This window comes from Lycium ferocissimum, chromosome 11 (genome assembly GCF_029784015.1).
Source record: "Lycium ferocissimum isolate CSIRO_LF1 chromosome 11, AGI_CSIRO_Lferr_CH_V1, whole genome shotgun sequence".
Lineage (NCBI taxonomy): Eukaryota > Viridiplantae > Streptophyta > Magnoliopsida > Solanales > Solanaceae > Lycium > Lycium ferocissimum.
The window spans coordinates 34,383,873-34,394,128 of NC_081352.1; the positions used below are offsets into that span (position 1 = coordinate 34,383,873).

The window sequence follows — 10,256 nt, forward strand, 5'->3', positions numbered from 1 at the left end:
TTTTTGGACATTATTAGTTGCACTATTTTTATGCATATAATATATATACATATACTATGTTCAAAACACGATTAATATAATATTGTAGTTTGTGCTCCGCATCTAAAACTTTATTATATTAGTGTTTGCTACGAATACAAAGTCTGCATTTTTTTTTTAACATTATATTTTTTTTAATATGGGGTTCACTTTTTTTTTTTGATATTGCTTGATTTTGTTAATATGGGATCCACTTTTTTTTTTCTCATGAGTTTGGAGATGGTGAGTTTCACTTTTTTTCTTCCTTTTTTTTTTGTTTTTTTTTATATTGCTCGGTGTTATTTAGTATGGGGCCCACCCCCTTTTTTTTTTTTAAGGGACAACGGGCGACGAAGCATGGGTCTAAACCCATGCTTTATATAGTTTCTTTTTATTTTTTTTTTATTTTTTTTATATTGCTTGGTGTTGTTTAGTATGGGGCCCACCCTTTTGGACATTATTAGTTTGCACTATTTTTATATTGCTTAGTGTTTGCTACGAATACAAAGTCTGCACTTTTTTTTTTTTGACATTATTTGTTTTTTTAATATGGGATTCACTTTTTTTTTTATATTGCTTGATTTTGTTAATATGGGGTCCACTTTTTTTTCCCTTGAGTTTGGAGATGGTGGGTTCCACTTTTTTTACTTTTTTTTTTTAATATTGGTTGGTGTTTAATATGGGGACCACACTTTTTTTTTTTTTTTTAACTTGACTACGAAGCATGGGTGTAAACCCTTGACATTGTTTATTTTTTAATATGGGATTTTTTTTTTTTTTATATCGCTTCGATTTTGTTAATATGGGGTCTACTTTTTTTTTTCCCGTGAGTTTGGAGATGGTGGGTTTCACTTTTTTTACTTTTTTTTTAAATATTGGTTGGTGTTTAATATGGGGACCACACTTTTTTTTTTTTTTTTTTTTTTGTTAATGCTTAACGGACGACGAAGCTTTTTTTTTTTTTTTTTTTTTTATGCTTAAAGGACGACGAAGCATGGGTGTAAACCCTTGACATTGTTTGTTTTTTTAATATGAGATTCACTTTTTTTTTTTTTTTATATTGCTTGATTTTGTTAACATGGAGCTCACTTTTTTTTTTTTTCCGTGAGTTTGGAGATGGTGGGTTCCACTTTTTTTTACTGCTTTTTTTTTTTAATATTGATTGGTGTTTAATATGGGGACCACACTTTTTTTTTTTTAATGCTTAACGGATGACGAAGCATGGGTGTAAACCCATGCTTCTATATAGTAGTAAATATAGTAGTAATGAGTACTGAGGTAAATACGTAAATTTTTTTATTTTTTTTTTAAATATTGAATGAACACTTTCACTTCTCTTTAGATTAAACTAATATCAAGTGAGATGGATTTCGAAATATGAGTACTCAGGAATCAGAGTACCACATATAATGTATTACATGATGACAAATGTGACATTTCATGGACTAGTCAACACATTTTACTTGCTTAACCATAATCTCCATTTAGCTTGTTGGATCCCAAGTAACTTACGGTTATTAATTGGCTAATACTGATAAAATTCTTTTGTAAAAGATTTTGAAACGTTATTTTGCAAATATCGTCCAAACTCCTAATAGTTGAAAATTGCACTACCACATATCTTGGGAAAAAGAAAAAAAGAACTAGAGATTTTTATACAAATAAGCGGACGGATTCACTGCTTACTTTTTTCTAGCGGGTATAAATAGATTACGCATGATTATACAAATATTATATGTGAATTATATCTTATATTCTATATCCGACGGCTTTAGTTTAAACGATTGGGTGAATAGCTATTTAAGTTAACTAGACATCTTATAAGAAATTTTCACCAGTTGTTCCTTCTTAGACAACTGTTTAGAAGATGACCCTCTTTTTATTTTTCTTACAATCTATGAACATTTGAAATCACGGTCTAAAGATTCTTTTTGAGTTAACTAGAAATCGCATGAGGAAATGGTAGATCATGGTCTAAAATTTTGTAAGTTATTCAAATGTTAGACAACAATCTAATATTTTGTCTGTTACATTGAGTAACATATGGGTAAACATTATACTCAAATCTAATGTTATTTGGAAGGAAATTTTTAAGGACACTCTTTGCAAAACTTGTAAAAGTACGGACATCGCGTAGATCATTATCCTTATGTGTGTATTGCCATGTGTTGCTCCATTTGTTCCGTATCTTGATATTTTACTGTCTTATTTCTCTTAAAATCTTGCATTGACTATGCTTCTTTTGAGCCGAGGGTCTACCGGAAACAACCTCTCTACCTCATAAACGTAGAGATAAGATTTGCGTACATCCTATCCTCCCCAAACCCCACTTATGGGATTACACTGGATATGTTGTTATTGTTGTAAAAGTTCGGACAAAATCTACATGATAGCCTCAAAAACGGACACTTGTGTAAATCAGCCTAATATAATACGGACCAGCCCACTAAATCCCATAGCCCAATTTCTAAGAGCCCAAGCCAGCAAACGGCTGCAAAGAGATGTGGGAAACTCGAAATGTACAACGAACACTTGCCTTCTCCGTGAAAAATCAAGGGAAGCTAATTCTGCACTAAATTGGAGAAATACACTAAGTGAGATTATTAAAAAAGGATCCCTAAAAAAGGCATGTCGAAATTGTGGGCGAGATTTGCAGGTATATTCAGTAGCAAGAATTTTGTAGGGATAGATAAAGCAGGCAATCGCTATTTTAAAAGAACTGAGGAACTTGATGGTGTCAGTAAGTGCGTTTTCCTTCTTTCTTTCTAATTTCATTTTCTTCTTTACTTTTAGTTTAATTCATTTTTTGTTCAATGAGGAAATAGTGTGGGATTCAGTTTTTGTGTTTGTATTTAACAGTGATGACTCTAGTACATTTTTTTTTTCTTTTTCATATTAAACTTTCTTAGCTTTTGTTTTGGCTAATTAATATTGCTAGTTATGATCATTTCGCTGTTTGAAAGTTCAGTACTTGATTCTACGCTATTAGTGTCCAAATAAACGAATAAAAAAGAGAGAGTAAAGGTTGATTTTTGTATGTTGGAGGAACCCATTCTAGCCCAATATTTTGCTAGACTAGACCATTAAATTTCCTATTTCATGTCGGGAAACAAGGGGAAGATATACAATAATAAATATTATTTATAAGAAGATACACAAAGTGGCTTGAGACGTGCTAGGCACTGTCGTAAGAAACTACTATTTCAACAATGTAAAATGTTTCCTCAGGATTAAACAAGCCTACTTCCACTAGAGAGGTGCAGGAACAACAAAATTTCAATAACAAAATCAGCAAGTTGGAAAGAGGGTAGGATGACGAAATAATGGTTTAGGCTAACTCTTATAATTCTCTCCTAGTTCATGGAAATGATGAAAGTCAAAATTATTTATATATAGGCGTAAGAAAAAGTGTGGAGGAATTTGGGCGTGACACTTGTCTCTTACCCTTACTCTAGCAATCAAAATCTTATGAAATACATCATTTTGCCAACATTTCATACCCTATCGGGATATCTAGCTAAGAGGAATATTTTTGACGAGTTCAGACTTGACCAAGTAAAAGAAATGAGGTGATTTTGCATGAGGAAATTGGAAAAAAGAATTACTTACCTAGTTACCTATAACTCTCCCAAGTATTCAGGTGTTCGAAAAGTTGTATCTAGATGGCTTGTTTTTTATTATGTTATCTACTAAAGAGCTCTGTGTGATGTTGTTATATTTTATTAGTGAAGGAAAAGAGATGGGTGACATTCAAAGGAGAGGAAGATCCAACCTCCATTCCAGGTATGCCTTATTGGGAGAAACACCTAGCCAGCTCTAGATCTTGTTTTTGGTCTCAGGGTGTGTTTGGTATGAAGTAAAATGTTTTTTTCTTTTTAAAAAAAGGTAAGTGGGTTTCTTACTTATTTTCTAGTGTTCGGTAAGTAAGCAAAAAAATATTATCCCGAGAGCATTTATATGTAACTTGACGCAATCCTGTGGGAGTGAGTTGGGTGGGGAGGTCATATTCCTTATCTTTAAGGAACTTGTATTCCTAGAGAAAATGTTTTCCAAAACATTTTGACCAACTGAACATGGAACAATTGGAAAACATTTGCTAGAAAATATTTTCCTCCATACCAAACACACCCCTAAGTATAATACCCTTCTCCATCATGTTAATATGTCATGAAGAAAAATAATTGGCTGCTATTATTAACTTTTCAAGTTACATTACCACATCATTTGTTGCCATCAAGTAATTACAATTGATTGATTGCAGTTGAATGGATATGTTGGTTGAATGGACAACGGAAGAGTGCTCCAACTCCAGAGGTAAAATTGGACCTTTCATGTTAAAACTCCGTGCTCATAATCATTGACCATCATTAACCAGCATTATCTTTTCTTTGTTTGAATTGTCTTGTTCAAGAATAGTACTGTTATCCCTTTACCAGCATGGGTAAAATTATAGAACATATGTTAATAAACCGAATAGTTTGGCTTTTTTCCCCCATATTTGGAATTAACACAGGCAAATCATATTGTTGTATAAAAGGTTGCAACATCAGTGTGATACGCCGGTATTTGAGTATAGTTGCTTTTGCTTGCAATCCATATCTCTTGCCTTGTCTGCTACTCCAATGAATTCTTAGGTATATAGTCACTTGATATTTTCTTTTTTATTTTGATTTTGATAGGTAAATAATTCATTGGAAAAGCAGCATTGTGGAATGGACCCATATGCCTTTAACCAGAGTCTAAAAAAAAAAAAAAAAAAAAAAGAAAAAAGAACAAGCCAGCAAAAGTCCCATAAGCCCCTGTTCTTCTTTTGCCATTAATTCCAGCTCCAGGCTACTATTTCAATTTTCGTTGTGGTACTTGAAACACTATGCAGTTTTTCCTTCTCGCGGTTCTTGTTTGTTGTGCCATTTCATTTATGACTTTTCGGTCATGCCCAATTAATTGAACATAGGTCCTCGGTGTATACGGTGCAATCTAGCTGAGGTGCTTCTATCATTACATTTGTTGTCAAAAAAAAAAAAAAAAAAAAAAAAGAATACTGCAAAGCTTCTCAAATATTTGCCTTCAAATAACTGATGGAACTTATGTGATTAAAAGTAGGTCACAAATTGTCACTTTTAGCACATGCTTTCCATTATTCAGATATGCAGTTTTTTAAGTGTAAGTATGTGCGATCTGACTCGGTTGGACCCTGTCCGTAGGCGAACAGTTATAGTAGTTGGTTGTCTTGGGATTTGCCGTAGGCGAACAGTTATAGTAGTTGGTTGTCTTGGGATTTGATATTGTCCATCAAAAGCATTTTATTTAGCTTAATTCACTTCCTGAACTGTTATTTGACGGTTATATATTTTCTATACCAGGAAATGGCTGAGTTGGAGGCCAGAAGGGAATTTGTTAAACTTAATATTGCTCGTAAGTTTTCCAGTTTTATGCCTCTTTTTGGTTCATGGATTTCTTAACTGGTCTTGAAAAAACAACTTTAATATACTGACTTACTCCTAACACCTAGAATATTTAAGTTTGTAAGAGAAGATAGAAAGAAGCTCACTCGGACTCTTCACTTTCGGTGCCGCACCAGTGTCAACACGACGTGGGTGTGGGATCCGTACCCGATTTGGTCAAACGATTGTGGATACTTTGACCAAAATCGATAGATAAATTTGAGACATACAATGATTTCTGAAATTAAAACAAAAGCTAGGGCTATTGCAATAGCCATGGTACACCAAAAAATAGTAAGGAGATGCATCTATACTTAGAGCCCGTTTGGATTGGCTTATAAGTTGGCTTATAAGCTGTTTTCAGCTTTTTTGAGTGTTTGGCTGGTCAGCTTAAAGTCATTTTGTGCTTAAAATAAGCTCAAAAAAATAATTGGGCCCATTTGACTTAGCTTATCTAAAGCAGCTTATAAGCTGAAAACAGCTTATAAGCCAAAAAAAATAAGTTGGACTACCCCAACTTATTTTTTTCAGCTTATAAGCTGCAAACAGCTTATAGAAATAAGCCAATCCAAACGGGCTCTTAATAATAATATGCATCTATACTTAATAATAATTACAGTTTCAAACTTGCTCTCAAAAATTTGTGCATTCTTTTCCTTATAAATAGTCCACTATATTCTGGGCATATTTTTATAACTCTATTTTAGATATTTGAATTATTTTTAGCCGAATCCCAGCACCCGTATCCATACCTGGATCCGTACCCCCGAATCTTAAAATTTAGATCATGAAGGATCCGACCTCTAGATCCGCACCCGTATTGGACACCCGCACCCGAGTCCGAGCAACTTAGCATTCAACTTCTAGATGGTTGAATTTTTAAATACTTTTCTGCTTTGGCCCATAATTAACCATGGGTTGGAGTCAAAATAAGTTTAGGTGCTTAAACTACCGGGTCACTTAGATTTATTTTTCTTTCCTACTTTATATGTTTAAAAAGTTAGCTTCTGTTCTGGTCGTCACTTATGAGTTATGAGTTTAATTTTGTTATTAGTCCGGTTTGAGATTTTCCAAGATCCAAACTTGCATGCTTTTTTAAGACACTTCGGTGATCATTGGATTGGCTGTCAGTAGGACGACCACCTTTCTGATAATATATTATTTTTTTGTTGCTCTAAGGTCTCAAGAAGGAAGAGGAGGAAAGAAAGGCCAAAGAAGGCAAGCGGAAAGCCACAAACATTGGTAAGTTGCTAACTACAGTTTTACTCTATCCTTTGAAAGGGGAATCAAATTGCTAGTTGATCTGCATGACGTTTATTCCTCTTCACCTTGTCCCTAGGTAAAGCTGATGGCCCAGATTTAAAGAGTTTCGTTCAACAATTTCCAGATGCTTCAGAAGGTATCACCCTACCCTACCAAAGTACCCATCTCCATTCTTTAAGCTAGGGCCTGTTTGGTTTTGCAATCAGAACTTATTCGTTTTAGAAACCTAAACTTGCAAAACCACTTCTCCTCTCCATGTGAGCTTCCTTTTTGCAAATTGCACTACCCTTTTAGGGAATTTTTTTATTTTTTCTCTTAAAGCTTCTTTATTTAATATGTTCAGTAGCATCTGCAGATATTTAATGAGTTCTATTCTTCTAATTTCACCGTATGAAAGACTCAAAAGATGTTTTAGGATATGAGATTTCCAGAAGGCAACCCCATGGTGAAATTTAATCCACCACAATTAGAGTTGACTGACTCTTGTAACTAAATTTAAGTTCAAACGCTGGCCAGAGGACAAGTAGGTGTGTAGCCAACCACAAGATTGACGCCAAGCTCCTATCCTGAACAAAAAAAACCACCTTCTTCCAATTTATTCTTTGTCTATCCTTCTTAGCCCCCTTTTTTCTTGAACTGTTCCTCCAATGATCTTCACTTTGTTAAAACGTTATGAACCTTTAATAGCAAATTTTGTCACCTCTACATCAGAAAATGAGTTGAAGGTTGTTTTACATGCATTTAAAAGGGCGGGCATATCATGTATGGATGTGTGGAAACATTCGTTATATGTGCCAATTTTGGTAATTGGGAGTAGCTTATGGGACTAACAGAGGGGGATTTTTTTTTTTTTGTAGCATAACATGTTAGAGGGTGTTTTGGTTTGTCAATAAGATGCACGTGTGTATTACTGGGACGGAGATAGGAGTATAATACATCCAAATTATAATACGGAATACGTATTGCCGGGATTATTAAAAGGGATATCATTATACTGAATATCGTAGTATACAATACCCGAAGGTATTGTTTATCCTCCGCTTGTATGATAACCTTTAATTAAATAGCAACTTGGTGCTTAACCGGGCGACTAAATTCCTAACTTGAATGATATAGATGTAAATGCCCATTTGTTATTACTAATCACCTGTATTGAGTAATATAGGTGTGATGTTCCGCTTTTTGCTAAATCGCTCACGTACAGTAAGTGGGTTAATGAGTCTAATAATTACCATGATTTCAAATACAGTCTTTTACCAGCAAACCGAATAATTTTCTGTTTTCCCCTTTTTGCTTGGAACTAAGCAGTTGTTGTTTTTGTTTTGCAATACATTATGGTCTGATGTTAATCCATAGCAGAATATATCTTTTGGTTCTGCAACTGTTCTCCTTTTCCTGTTTTTATTCTTCTCTTCAGCTAAATTATGGTCAATTGTTTCTGGACTTTGTTTTGATTGCATCTTCATTTCTGTAGGTGATAAAACCGCAGAAGCATCTGATAGACAGAATGAAAAAAGGTGAGCCAAAGCAATAGTTTTTTTCAGTGTGGACTGCTTTCACTAGGTTTTCACTCTTGTAATCATTGATAAGAACAGGAAAAAGTAAAGAAGTGAAAAGGAAAGTGGAGGATAAGCGAGAAATAGTCCTCAGATAATTTCTCTTGCGACCTATGAATTTGGCTTGTTATTGTGTTCTCCCGCTTATAAAACTTGCATACTGTGTTATATAGACATGCTAGACCAAAAGTAACTGAAGCAGCAATGTGCTTATCGTGTCAGATATCAAGCACAAAAAGTTCTCTTGTTTGTCATTTGGAAAATCAATTTACCGCCTAAAGTCTCCTGTTTCTGCTGGGTCGCTCTAAAAAGGGCTTGTTTAACTCTGGACAACCTCATGAAAAGGAAATTTCATCTCGCTAATAGATGTTACATGTGTCATTGCACCTCTGAAACCATTAACCACCTATTCTTACACTGTCCAGTTGCTACAGATGTGTGGAATATGTTCCTCACTTTGTTTGGTTTGCAATGGGTTATACCTCGCACTGTCAGGGAAGTTTTTGTCTGTTGGAGTTCTTGGAAAATTGGGAAGGCCATCCGAAGAATCTGGTCTATGGTCCCTGCTTGCATTTTGTGGTGCTTATGGTTGGAAAGGAACCAAAGATGTTTTCATGGTATTGTAACTGCCAGCTCATATCTCAAGGCCAGATGCCTGACCACTCTTTTTAGCTGGATTAATCTTACCCCTGCATATAACCCAGACTCTTTTTTGGATTTTATTAGCTCCTTAGTCTTATGATAGATTCTTGGATTTGTCAGCTCTCTAGACTTATGATAGGTTTTTTGTTACCTTTGTATGAGCTGATATTTCCTCCTCTTTTGTGACTATGCATCCCCTTGATGCCTTTGTGATTATAAAACACTTACATCATCAAAAAAAAATATACCCTTCTACTGATCCACCTAACATACGCTGGAAACCATAGTTCTTTTTGTGATTTTAAGTTCTCACTAGTGGAAATAATCTTACATAGAATGAATAATAGCAGGATGACTAGCTATTAGACAATCTAATTATCATAGGCAACGACTTAGATATATCTTGTTTGTTTTCAGGTCGACAGAGCCAACTGGTTCCGGTGAATCCTTTAGACCAGGAACATGGCAACCTCCAACATGAGATCACTCAAACACAATGGCAGCCTTTATTTTTCTCTTGATGTTCTATTATAGTCACCAGATGACTGCAGAAGTTGAAGACAACGAATTAAGGCCACATAGTGTGGCAGTCTCATTCTTTTTCCGCACGGATGTTTGCTCAGAACTATTGTTTCCGGCCTTCTTGTTTACCCGTTTCAGAGTCTTGCAGCTTTTGGTGGAACAAAAACTTTTGGATGAGTAATCCTCACCCTTTTTCCCTTAGATGTACTGTAAAGTTCTGGTATAAGGGTAAGTTCCTAACAGAAGAAAAATGAATAGAGTGCTATATATTAGGAATATTATACACTCCAGAGGCTTTCTTGCTTGTTTAGCCGACCTGTATCTTGTGAAAAGTTACTCAGCTTTTCCATCTAACAATTTTGTGACTAATTCGTGTTTTCGATAATTGTTTTCTATGGAAGCTAATTGTTTTCTATGTAATCTTATGAAGTGAACTTGGTAAGGTTTCATATTCAATTCGTGTTTTCGATAATTGTTTTCTATGTAATCTTATGAAGTGAATTTGGTAAGGCTTCGTATTCAATTACTGATCAGGAATACCCTGAAATGCTCCTTGAAGTGTTCTGTTTTCTTGTTCCTTATCGATATCTTTCACTATGTTCTTTCCTTAAAAGTGGCCCTCCTTCCCAGTTAGCTAGAGATCAATTCATGAGTGATCGAGTTCTTTTTTCTGTGGGTTTTCACCCGGTGTCCGGTATTTGTTTTGGGGTTGACTGATTCGGATTCATGCCTGAAACTTTCAATTTGAGGGGAAAATGCTCTCTTTTAAAGATGATTTTATTTTTAGGGGATCAAATTCGGGACCTATGTT

General features: G+C 34.8%; 1 protein-coding gene across 2 annotated transcripts; it reads left to right on the forward strand.

The window, feature by feature from the left end:
• The first annotated feature begins 2,631 nt into the window (after nt 1-2,631).
• On the forward strand, nt 2,632-9,879 carry LOC132036494 (uncharacterized). Of its 2 annotated transcripts, none has more exons than XM_059426847.1 (8): nt 2,632-2,762; nt 3,745-3,801; nt 4,280-4,332; nt 5,382-5,433; nt 6,642-6,704; nt 6,802-6,861; nt 8,200-8,242; nt 9,341-9,879. In XM_059426847.1, the coding sequence occupies exons 1-8, from the start codon at nt 2,750-2,752 to the stop codon at nt 9,402-9,404; spliced, it is 405 nt and encodes a 134-aa protein (XP_059282830.1). In that variant the 5' UTR covers nt 2,632-2,749; the 3' UTR covers nt 9,405-9,879. The 2 variants fall into 2 exon arrangements, with proteins under 2 accessions (XP_059282830.1, XP_059282829.1); XM_059426846.1 differs by having other exon boundaries at nt 2,638-2,758.
• The last annotated feature ends 377 nt before the right edge of the window (nt 9,880-10,256 follow it).